Source organism: Larimichthys crocea, chromosome XVIII (genome assembly GCF_000972845.2).
Source record: "Larimichthys crocea isolate SSNF chromosome XVIII, L_crocea_2.0, whole genome shotgun sequence".
Lineage (NCBI taxonomy): Eukaryota > Metazoa > Chordata > Actinopteri > Sciaenidae > Larimichthys > Larimichthys crocea.
This window is the reverse complement of record NC_040028.1, coordinates 14,289,436-14,302,284: the sequence shown is the minus strand read 5'-3', so window position 1 is coordinate 14,302,284 and position 12,849 is coordinate 14,289,436. Positions and strand designations below refer to the sequence as shown.

The following is a 12,849-nucleotide window of genomic DNA, read 5'->3' as shown; positions in this document are numbered from 1 at the left end:
TCTTTAACAAATCATTTTGTTTAGTCATAATTTTCAAACTCAAAATTTTAGTCCAGTTTTAGTCAAACCATTAATTCTTTTTCTGTTTATTTCAGGATGTTTTGTTTTTTGTTTATAATTCCAGTTCACTTCTGTTCCAAACTACATGATTAAATGTCTTGAATTGAATCGAATTGAATTGAATTGATGAAGAATTATCTTCAATGCAACTTGCAAAGTGTCTTGTCCTGTTGTTTCAAAACCACACTTAATATATGCACTGATTGTTTTTTTTAGGCATTGTGACTTTTCTCTGCTTCTTAAACAGTGGTAATGTTGTCACTGTTTTCAGTTAGTCTTCGTCTTGTGTCAAAGATCAGTCTTAGTCTGAGCACAAAAATGGTGTGGATAATTTTCAAAACTCAACAATTTTGTCCCAGTTTTAGTCAAAACATTTAATTCTTTTTCCTTTATTTCAGGAATATTTGGGGTTTTTTTTGTTTATTAATTCCAGTTCCACAGCTAACATATTGATAAATGTTGATTGAATTTTGAACTGAATGAATTCATCTTCAATGCAAACTTGTGAAGTGTTTGTCCTGTTGTTTCAATCACACTTAAATATGCCATTGATTTCAATTTTTTTAGGCATTGTGACTTTTTCTTGCTTATATATATATATATAATAGTATATATCCTTATATATCATATATATTGATTTATCAATTCCAGTTCACTTCTGTTCCACAACATATTGATTAAATGTCTTGATTAAATTCAATTGAATGCAACTTTGCGAAGTGTCTTGTCTGTTGTTTTCAATACACACTTACAATATGCACTTGATTTCATTTTTTTGGCATTGTGACTTTTCTCTGCTTCTAAATAATGGAAATGGGCCACACGTCTGTTCACAACAGTTATGACTAAACTTTATTTATATGTAGATTACAAAGTTCTGCACTATCTAAAGTTTTATTTCTGTTTTTTTTTTCATGCTCTTTCTTTTTGATCCTTATTATATTATCATGTAACTATGCCATGCTATGTTTCTATGTTCACATGTGAACTAGTATGACTGAATTTCCTATTTGTTTGTTCTTTCTAAAGTTTTGGAGAAAAAAATAATTTATCTAATTTAAGTTTTTAATCTAATTAAACATCATATATAAGTATTTGATCTAGTAGCTTGTTTATCCAGCTCGGTTCATACCTTTACACAGTGGTAAGTGGTGTTTTGTTTGCCTGTTTCTAGGCAACCGATGACCTCGTTTGGGGCCGTCCCTCCCTTAACTGACTGAGATTAAACAAAACGTTTTAGTTTATTATTAATCCCTTGAGGGGATTTTTTTTGCATTTAAAACCTGAAATACAACCCCCAACCACCACATGCAAATGTGGAGACAGTTGGTGGAATTGGGTTCGGTTGCCTTGCTCAGGGCAGTGCCCAGGAGGTGAACTGGACCCTCCAGCTACCAGTCCACCTTCAAACTTTGGTCCATACTGGACTTGAACCAGCCACCCTCCAGTCCAAGCCAAGTCCCTACAGACTGCGTACTCTAGATTACAAATCAGGTTTCTTTGGTTATTACAGTATTGCCTTTTCCATCTGACTGATTCAATTGCATTGTCCTATTTTAACCGTTTTAATGTTGTATTTGTAATTTGATAAACTTTTTGGTTCTTTTTGTTTGTTTTTGTTATTTGCTGTCTACTTTTATTTATTGTAAGGTGTCCTGGATGACACGAAAGGCGCCTTGAAATAAGAAATAAAATTTTATTTTTTAATTATTATCAGTTCATACATGTTTTTCTTTATTCTTCTTCCTGGTTGGAGTTCCAGTCTTGTACCAGTTCCTTCAAGCTATCTATACAAAAAAAAAAGAAAAACGACAATAGAAAAACAGTGTGTCTTTCATTGGGATGTGTTCAGGTGGACAGTCAATTAATATTGTGGAGAAGCCAATCATAGTTTAGTGGCATTGCAATTAACAAAGGCTGCGGAGTATTTTGTTGACAATAACTCAGGAGTGGCTAATTATTAAAACAAACAATCAACACACTCCTCCTCTCATGATAAACAATCTGAGGTGGAATCTTTTGGATTTTAGGGGCTGAAACATTTATTATTAATAATAATAATAATACATTTTATTTCATAGCGGCTTTCTGTCACCCAGGACACCTTACAATAAATAAAGTAGACACAAACAAAAAACAAACAAAAAGAACCATAAAAGTAATCAAATTACAAGAACAACATTAAAAAAACAATTATTGTCTTCCAGTCTCTATATATATATATATCTATTATATATTATAATATATACTATATACTTATTTATAATAAATTAAATGAAACATGACTTATTTCATTAAAACACAGCTGATATCACCAGTTGTATTTCAATGAAATTTATTCTAAGAATAAAGCAAACAAACACGGAGGGGAACTAATATCACGCGTTCCGGGGGTCAAAGTCGGATTGTTTTGGTTGATGCACACACTCTTGCGGATGTCATGCTGAAAACACACACTAACAACACACACACAGACACACACAGACACACACACACAGTGCTGATCGGGGCTGTCACTTCACAGTAACTCAGTGATGAAGTTAAAGGAGCTGGAGAGTTGTCTGCAGCAGGTCGACGTGTTCGAGGAGCCCAAAATCCTCCTGGAACAATATCCGACCAGTCCTCACATCGCAGGTGAGCTGACGACACGTGATCACAGCAGGAGAGCTTCTTCTGTGACAGCGAGCTTATTGACTAGTTTTGTTTTTGTTTTCCTTCGCAGCATGCATGCTTTACACGATCCACAACACGTTTGATGACCTCAAGGGGAAACTAGTGGCTGATCTGGGATGTGGCTGCGGAGTCCTCAGCATCGGGGCTGCGATGCTTGATGCAGGGTGAGAGAGAGACTGTGGTGGGACAACGAGCTCCCTTTCTGAAATGCATGTTGTTTTGATTAAATAAATTAAGTTTAGAAATCAGAATCAGGTTCATTGCCAAGTACCATACCAGGAATGTGTCTTGGTGTTATTGGTGCATCACAAACATGAAGTAAAAATATAATATAATATAAAATAATGTGTTTTAAGATGAAAAGAGCTGTGCAGTTTGTGTAGGAATATACTAAGTATTCACCAGGTAATGTGCAAATGCCACTTTTATCCTCAGTACTTGTCTGTTTCGAAGGTTAATGTTTATTGTGTAGGTTATAGATATTTCTGTCTGTTTATTGTCTTTTTTGTTGTTGCCTTTTCTACTTTTTTCTAATTGAATGAATAAAGTATATCTAATCTAATCTAAATGTTCACAGAGGTATGCAGAATATTAAAATGTGCAAGATATTATTTAAAACGAGGTAGTCCAACAAATGAATAAATAATAAGGTGTGCATTAATGTAACACATAAGAGTCTGAAATATTTTATACTACTTTAATACTTGTTTTGAATTAAATTGTTCAATTATGAGTATGTAAAATAAGTTTTGCATTTCCTGTGATGTGTCTGTTTTCTGTAGTCACGCTCATGCAGGTGGCACGCATACATCCATGATTAGTTATGAGCAAAATGTGATGATAGTAAGAGGAGTTAAAAAGACGAAACACTGTTTAAAAACTCTCAAAATGTGAAATATTAGGGAGAGAAGTGCAGATAATAAAAAATAATAATTAAAAAAGCCTCCTATGAAGTGTCTGCAGCTGAACAGGGACAGCCTACTCTGTCATGATGGTTGTACTTAAAGAGACGAATATTTTCTCAAGTGGGACACGGTGTAAACAGTTTGAGAAACGCTGATCTAAGATATCCAAGTTGCAATAATGTCAACACATTTCAGTCAGCTTCATTCCTCAATCCCCTTCTCTGTCTTCTTCAGTTTGTGTGTGGGCTTCGACATCGACGACGACGCACTGGAGATATTCAGAAGAAATGCAGAGGAGTTTGAGATTTCTAACGTGGATCTGGTCCAGTGTGACCTGTGCTCTCTGGAGGCAGAGACCTATGCGAAAAAGTTTGACACAATCATAATGAATCCACCATTTGGGACCAAACACAACCAAGGTGAGTCAGCATTGGGCGTTTTGTATAGTTGAGTGGCCTTCAAAAGAATGAATAAGATTTAAGTTACATGATCACATCACACCTATTCTGGCTCACTTACACTGGCTACCGATTATCTACAAAGTGGAGTTTAAGATTTTACTGATAACTATTTACCATGTTCAGGCCATGTTTACTGCTTGTAACTGCACAATTGCAGAATGTGAACCCATGCTTCACATGTTTCATTGTTTTCTTCAGGTGATCATAATTTGGGTTTGCAATGAAGTTGTGGCACAATGTCCATTTAATTTGGGTTCACACTGACATCCAAATTTGTTTTCTGTATTATCTCGCACAAAGTCAGGTATATTAAAGCTTTTAGAGTTTCTCTGTCATAATAATTATACAAGACAGACACTGGTAATCATGGTAAATCCCACATAACCTGAACATGGCATTAGAAAGCTTCAGCATCAGTTTTCACAGGTTGAGTAGTTCTTTGATTGATTTGTGTATACTGATCTTCAGGTGCCCCTTAACGTAGCCCTGCAAAGTTACACATAGTATAACATTTTATTCTTTATTCAAGGGATGGACATGAAGTTCTTACGGGCCGCTTTAACAATGGCAAAGACAGCAGTGTATTCACTTCATAAAACATCAACACGAGAGGTGAGTTCAGCATCCATACTACTTTAGTATTAGACAGAGCTCATGAGGCAATTTCAAGTCTTTGAGGAAATTTACTGTCAGATGCAAGTTCTTAAAGTCTCCATTAAAATTACATTTTAACATGGTTTTATTAGTAAAAACAGTGGTTTACATATCTGTAATGATGCCCTGTCAATGCAAAGGCCAAAACTTAATATTTTGTTTTCAAACAAGTTAAATCAACACTCAAGACAAAAGTCAAATTTCTAGACTTTTTAGGTCTTCATCTCTGACCTGTAGACTGAAATGCTTAACATGTAATTCCTCGCTGGATTACAGCACATACAAAAGAAGGCTAACGACTGGGGAGTGAAGATGGAAGTAATAGCAGGTGAGAATAATACAGTACATCTTCTCGATCTTCAACCAAAACATTCAAACACTAACTGTGTGCTCTCTTTACAGAACTAAGGTACGACTTGCCAGCATCTTACAAATTCCACAAAAAGAAATCAGTAAGCAAACAGTCTTTTTTTTTTTACAGTCTCACACATTTTCCAGCAGAAATTGACAGTCAAATTAATCATGATTCATTTTTATAAATGTTTTATTTGCTATTCACAGGATTTTGCAAACTTAAAAAAAATAGCAAAGCAGATTATCTCGTCACTCGATGTAAAGAAAAATAACAATGGCACACAGATTCTAGATGTCACAGGTCTTACAAAACCAACTAATTGTTCAGGTGAAATTAAATTACTGTCAAAGAGCAGATTTATATTGAATATGATAAAATCAAAGACGTTTTAAGAAGAAAGGGGGGAAAAAAGTGTACACAAATAATGTGAGAGGCACAATGCACAGGGACTCGAAGGCTGAAAACTGACGCCAAGCTTTGCCAATTGTTCTCTAGGTTGACATCCACGTGGACTTCCTACGATTCTCCAAAGCCTGACGCTTTCACTGGAATGGATTAATTTTGCCTCTGCGTTTTCACCGTTTATAATAAATGTTTTCAAAAAGAAAAACTCTCGGTGTGACCTTGTGACTAAGATCCATTTTCAGTTTTGGCGACCTTCGCTGCAGGACCGTCGGCATCTTCTAGTTCTCTCTTTGGGGCTGCGGGTGCTAGAGGAAAAAACCACAAAGTAGATACGACAGGATTACGAGTCAATTTTCTTTCCACCAAAACAAATTTTTAAGCTCTGAAGTATGCTGAACTTACCGTCATCGTCATCATCGCTATCAAATTTCGTCTTTTTGCCTCTGAATTGAGTTCTGCCATGATCTCCTCTGCCACCTCTTCCCCTTCGGCCTCCTCTTCCTCTGCCGCCTGATCTTCCCCTGCCGCCTTTTAAGACAACAAACAATAAGATACATCAGTATCAAATTATAAATACTGCAAATTAATAACTGATGAGAGAATAGTTTGATCATTTACCTCTGCCTTTTCTGTTGAAGGATTCTTGTTGAGCCTCGATTATCTTCTTCAGTACCTCTTTCTCCTCATCACCCTCAAGCACTTGCCATGTGACACTGTTGTCCTTGACTTTAAGTTCGCCCCCGTTTGCCTCTTTGGCCTTATCGAACGCTTCCTTTGCATTCCCGTCAAAAAGGAGGGTGCCCTTTTAAAAAAAAATACACAATTTGAACTACATCACATCTCTTCACCCTGAGAACGAGACTTGAGCGGTGAAGAGTTTACCTACCTCTTTGGCCCCTCTTGTAAAATCGACCCACTTTATCTTTCCATGATTAGAGAACAATTCGTGAAAGTCCTCTCTTGAAACATCTTCAAGCCCCCCTGAAAACTTCAACAAGCAACCGGTCTGCTCATCCAAAAGCAGGCCCTGCAACACAGACGACAAATGATTATTACCATGACCAGAGCACATCGCAGTGAGAGAACTTGAAAGCACCTGAGGGGATCTTACCATTTCTTTGTCTTCTGCGTGTTTCTGCTGCTGTTCTTTGTCCCTGAATAATATTTTTTGGAGAAAAGGGTCAGTAAGATTTCACAAAACGTACAGTATGATTTAAAAACAAAAAGGTATTACTCGTGTACTCACTGTCTAGCTTTTGCTTTGGTCTCTGCTTTGAACTGTTTTCTCTCGTCTGCCTTCTTTGCATGGTAGTCTTCTCTGAAAGCAGAATGACCTGATTATTATACACACTCATATTCAAATGTTTGTATGACTCTGGACCAATTAAACAATTCTCTAGAAGAAAAGTTAAACACTCTGCAGGAAAACTTTTAAAAAATCTTGACGAAACTGCATAGTCCGACTCACTGAATGTTCAGTTCAACTTGCGAAGTGGACTGAAAACGGATAAGCCAATGAGCTTAAAATTTACTTAAAGATACTGTTATGTACAGCAAGTATATGTTCACAACATAACAGAGAGGAAGGGAGGGAGGGAGAGAGGCAGCAACTTTAGCAGCTGTGTATCACACAGGGCTCAAATTCACTGTTTAGTAAGTTCATTGAATGAATCGCTGACCATGCACTGCTCCCTCACAGCCTGAGACTGTCTCAGACACTACTCATTGTCAGGGTTCCCACACCTTTTTCATGAACAAATTCAAGCACTTTTCAAGCACCTTCAAGCACCAGTTTTTCCATTTTTCCAGCACCTTTAAATAGGTAGCCTACTAGTTGTGTTTGCCATGATGGTCTTGGGAAGCGCAGCGGTGCCACTGTATGGCATAATAATATGGGTCTAATTAGCATTATTTCATATGGTGGTAGATTGACTGTTTTGATTTTTAACTAATTGTGAATTGGCTTGTATTCTCAGCTTGTGAGCGGTGTATTTCCTCGGCAGAACACCAAGCGAGTATGATAACTGAGTTCTGCATGTAAAGGCATCGGATCAAGCGCGTAGCCGCTTACGAAACATTTTTGTTTTCTCTTGGTTTATTGAGATAGACATCACACAAATTTCAAGCATTTTCAAGCACTTCACAAAAAATCCAAGCATTTTCACAACCTTGAAAACACTGAATTGAAATTCAAGCATTTTCACGGAATTCAAGCACCCGTGGGAACCCTGCAGTGTAAACTATCAGCAGTGACACACTGGGAGTGATTCAGTAAAGTTTGTTCTTGTTGCTTTAAAAGATTTCAGATCTTATGCTGACTTTATTTTTCAATAAATAGAAAAAAAGACACGACCGCACTGAACTCACCTTGACAGCACGAGCATCTCGTTGTCTTTGAATGATTTGATGTCTGAGCGTTCCAGGAACTGTTTGGATGATTCTTCTGAATCAAAACAGATGAAGACTGATCCCTGTAAAAGAAATGTAATTTAGAAATGTGCCCAAATCTCAGAAAAAACAAACAAACAAAAAAAACATACAAGTGTTACAGAGCATACTTAATATACCTTGAACTGCCTTTGCAGGTTTCTCCTCATCTGAATGTTTTCTATGTCGCCTTTCCCATTCAGCCACTCCTGAATCTCATCGAGGGTCGTTTCGAGCGGGAAACCTTTCTAGATATCAAAATATGTGAATGAGCACAGTGGAAATACAGAGTTGCCTGACATGTAGATGTGTATACAGTTTATTGTGTACAGCTAGGGCTGAAACCAAAGCAGTGTAATACAACAAAAAAGACTTACAATGTACACAGATTTGTGTTTCACGGCGTCTTTGTATTCGTCATTCAGTTCAGGTAAAGGTTTGTTTGCAGACCTCCTGACTTTAGTCTTGTCTTCGCTGATTTCCAAGAGGCCAGTCTTCGATTTCTGGAGAGCTGCAACGATGACGCTGCTTTCTGTAGTCAAAGACTTCAGTCTGAGGAGGAGAAAGAGACACACGTCTCACAAAATACTCCAAGAATCAAGATCAGTTCTGCTGTAAATGCTGCTTCACCTCACTGCAGTGACACGATATTAAGAGACATCTAAAGCCTTTGTTTTAACAATGTCTCGTTTGTCCTGGTCAGTTCAGATGTCATGCCTCGCCACAGTCACTCGTGGCTGAGATTTTCTTGATATCTACAGGACTCAAATCACTGGCATCTGAATTACTAACTCCTCTCCTCCACCAAGCAATCAGACTTGATTAGACAACAGGGAAACAGCTGAGTCACAGACTTCTACAGAAAATATATACAGAGACCAGTTGCATTTTGCCAAGTTGTTAATAAGTGGATCTCTGAGTCAGATGGCCCTGCGTGAATACCTCTTAAATTTAGCTCATTTTCACTTTCCTAATGAGGTGTGCATGTTTTTCTGCGTGCATGCTGTGGCTAAATGTAAGCTGGTTGGTAACGAGTGTACTTCAGGGACAGGGCATGTGTAAATCTTGCCCTGCTTTGTCATGAGTCATGTAATGGGTGCATTGATTACTCATACTTCGACTTCTCCCAGCAGCCAAACTTTACACCTCACCATTGCTTGGTGGTTTTAGTTGTTATTGGAAGATTCAGTATCTAAATTTAGTCATGTTGTGCTGGTGAGCTCCTGACAGTGATGTCAGAGCAAATATTACGAGTGTGTTGCACACTATTTCACAACTGCCTTCGAGATGTTGATTTCCACAATATCAATATTAAAATAAATACACTGTCAGTGCACTAGTGAAATGTAGATTATTTTTAGGACTCCTACTCACACACTCCTTTGAGGCGAAGGGTGTGGTGAGAATAACAAAGAGTCACCCAAACAACACCATAACAGCTTTGTTACTGCAGGTAAACACTAACATTACCTCATGTCATGGACTCCTGCACATTTATGTCTCTGCGTGTAACTACAAGCATCTAGAGGACGGTAAAACATGGGGACTGATGCATAGATCATTTCATATCATTAGGTCAGCTTTAATTTATTAATTTGCTGCAGCTGAATTTGCTCTCTTTGGTTGATTAAATGGATTTCTGTGCTCAAACTTAAGGCATCATACTGAGCAAGCAGCGAACTCAGCGGTAGAACATCACAGCACAGAAATATAAGACAGAGGTTTAGTAGGAAGAGTAAAAATATTTTTTTTTAATCTATAAAAAAGGCAAATCCAACATTTATACAATGTCAAAAACACAGACAGGTTAACATTAAGGATCATAGATATGTACAAGAAGTGGCACATGTACAATAACAAACCTGAAGTACAGGTATGTTCATGATTACGTCCATGATATTGCACGTGATGTCTCATAAATCAGATGGTTGCTTCTAATCTAAAAGGAGTAAATAATCCAGAGACAAAGAGAGCAGGACAGGTCTGAAGCAGTGTAAGCAACAAATTATGAACAGCGAGGCTGCAAAAACACAAAAAATATGACTGATCTCCATCAAGGTGAAAAGGGAATTGGAAACTTAGTTCTGAACGGTGTTGATCTTGTGTAAAGGAGATGGATTAGTGAATAGAGGACTGAAATAAAGCCAAAATATGAGTACAATGCGATAAAGAAGAGAAACAACAAACCTGTTGAATTTAAGCATCGTCTCCAAAGACACCCAGCCGTCGTCAATTTGCAGTTGTTCTTTGAGAAACTTGTCTCTTGGTAGATTGTGATCCCCAAAGTAGTACTAAGAGGTGAGAACGAGAGACGTTACAGAGCTGAATTTAACAGACTTTCACAAAATATAAATGTTAATTTAAAGAAAAAGAAGAAATTTTTTTTAATTACCTCTATTTGTCGCGCCACTTTCATCTCAATAGGAGACATTGCTTCTTGATTTTCTGCCATGGTTGTTCTGTGTAGAAAACAGTAACAGGAAAAAAAAAGGATTACTCTTTGAAGGATAAGACACAACTGTGTGAATTAAAATGCAGAAATGATCAGTCGATTAAACTGTAAACTTAGTTTTATTTTGCTTAATTCAAAAGAAAAGCCAGAATTTAGCAAGACAACCAAGTTACATCCATAAAACAAGAGAAACTCTTATAAATATACAATATTATACACTCACCAGGCACTTCATTAGGTGTAATGTGATCTAAGACAACAACTCTTTATCACTGAGGTCATAATGGGTGGAGGTGTTGACTCCAGCCTTAGTCATAACATGTAGCCTAAAACTGACCATTATCAGAGTTGATCACATTACATGTACCAAATAAAGAGACCGGTGAGTGTATATCTTCAGTACTGCCCAAATCTGGCTGACATCCAGTGATATTTTTTATTCTGGGGTATTTTTTTTACATATTATGACAAAAGTCATTGATGAGGTTAATTTCTCACCTCCTGCTGTGTGGATATTATTAATATATCTTTTAGAGGCAGATTTAAATGAAACTTTCCTGGATATGAGCAGCAACATTAGAGTTTATAGTCTTGTTACATAGCATGAAAACAACATGAATCAGCTGGACACACATCTGACCCATTGAATTAAATCTAAAATAAATAAAAATAATAAAAAGCCCATTTGAACTTGTTAAAACATGAAAATCATCACAAACACTTCATGTCCTCTGATGCCATGCTGCATAGCATAGCTTAGCTTGTGTGTCCACACACACACACACACACACACACTGAAACGCCGAGTCACCCAGCTGGTGGACACGATCCACGCTGGCAGCACATGATTAATGTAACGTGTGTGTTTAATCAGCGTGAGTTTCTTCAGTGTGTGATGTTCAGTCTTTCACTCTGCGTGCCTCGAGCAGGCAGCACGCCGCTCCAACACGCTGCAGGACAAACTGTGTTTCCACGAGCCACACGAGATTCACAGCATAACACATGAAGGTGGTGTAAAAAGCACAGATTAAACACGTTGGGTAACTCGTACTTACGTTGCGTTGAGTCGTCTCTAGCCGCAGTTTTTTAGCTCTTCCTCACTTCTTCTGCTCGCACGTTGTGGAAACTGCGTGCTACGGAGATCACCGAGGGACAAAAAGAGTTCGTGCAGCAGCGCAGAACGCCGGCCACAGCGGCCACGTAAGGGGGATGGAGGTCACAGCCAGAGACTGCGCTGTCATTCATCATAAGGCTGGGTTCAACATGTTGTTAGATTTAATATATTATCACATCAACTCATATTTTATATATATTTATATTGTTTATATTTTAATACTTGTTTTTATCTTCTTTTTTAATGTTTATTCTGCGCTAACTAACACAAGTTAAATTCCTCCTCCTAGTGCAAACCAGCTTGGCAATAAACTTGATTCTGACTTATCTGAAACAAAATTTTTACATTTTTCTGCTTAGATATTTTAATCTGTTATTAATCACTTTTATTTATTTATTTGGTTAGTTGTCTATTTGCATCTTAACCTTAATTTTGGACTCTCTACTGTATTTATTTAATTAGATAGATAAACAACATACATTAGATAGATACTCATATCTATCTATCTATCTATCTATCTATCTATCTATCTATCTATCTATCTATCTATCTATCTATCTAGATCTAGAAAGATAGATAGATAGATAGATAGATAGATAGATAGATAGATAGATAGATAGATAGATAGATAGATAGATAGATAGATAAAGGGATTCTGATTCTCTGATTCGAATAGAAAACTATAGAAAAAGTAAAATAGATTTTATACAAGTAGAGATAAAAAAAACTATATACAATTAAATTAGGCTGTAGAAAATGATCCACATCATTATTATTTTCAATAACCACTTATGGTTATCAAGGTTGGAGTCAATCCCAGCTGATCAGCGTACACCCTGGACAGGTCGCCAGTTCATCACAGGGCTGACACATAAAGACAAACAACCATTCACACTCCCATTAACACCTTAAGAGTCACCGATTATCCTGCATGTCTCTGGACTGTGGGAGAAAGCCGGAGTACCTGTGCATGCAACATGAAAACTCCACACAGAAAGGCAGAAGTCAGCTGGGGGATTCAAACCAGGAGCCTTCTTCTAAAGCGAACATGAACCTCAATGTGACTGTTTACACAAGATGAGATAAACCTTACACAATCCATTGTACCTTATGAGGAACTCACTCATTAAATCAGGCAGAAATCACATCATAAAGGTAGAGATTTATTTCATCAAGTAGCAGCCTGACTGATACAGTTCTATAAAAAACACTGGTGGTATGTGACCTTCCTGTAGTTCTTGGAGGAATCTCTGAAATGTTTTTTTTTTTAATTCAATAAAATAATTTAAAATACATGAAAATATTTTGAATTAAACTAAACTAGAAGGTCACTGGAATTTAAT

At 37.1% G+C, this 12,849-nt stretch overlaps 2 protein-coding genes across 2 annotated transcripts; one reads left to right on the top strand and one right to left on the bottom strand.

The window, feature by feature from the left end:
* The first annotated feature begins 2,479 nt into the window (after nt 1-2,479).
* Nucleotides 2,480-5,718, top strand: mettl5 (methyltransferase 5, N6-adenosine). Its single transcript, XM_027291214.1, has 7 exons — nt 2,480-2,694; nt 2,783-2,897; nt 3,873-4,057; nt 4,629-4,711; nt 5,030-5,081; nt 5,156-5,205; nt 5,604-5,718. Exons 1-7 carry the CDS (start codon nt 2,595-2,597, stop codon nt 5,643-5,645), a joined length of 627 nt encoding a protein of 208 aa, XP_027147015.1. The 5' UTR covers nt 2,480-2,594; the 3' UTR covers nt 5,646-5,718.
* Nucleotides 5,220-11,625, bottom strand: ssb (small RNA binding exonuclease protection factor La). The gene is made up of 12 exons (XM_010745946.3): nt 11,448-11,625; nt 10,333-10,399; nt 10,128-10,231; nt 8,318-8,492; nt 8,081-8,188; nt 7,881-7,984; nt 6,760-6,831; nt 6,625-6,667; nt 6,400-6,540; nt 6,132-6,315; nt 5,916-6,041; nt 5,220-5,818 (listed from the first exon to the last, which is right to left on the bottom strand). The coding sequence occupies exons 2-12, from the start codon at nt 10,390-10,392 to the stop codon at nt 5,739-5,741; spliced, it is 1,197 nt and encodes a 398-aa protein (XP_010744248.1). The 5' UTR covers nt 10,393-10,399; nt 11,448-11,625; the 3' UTR covers nt 5,220-5,738.
* Between the last annotated feature and the right edge of the window lie 1,224 nt (nt 11,626-12,849).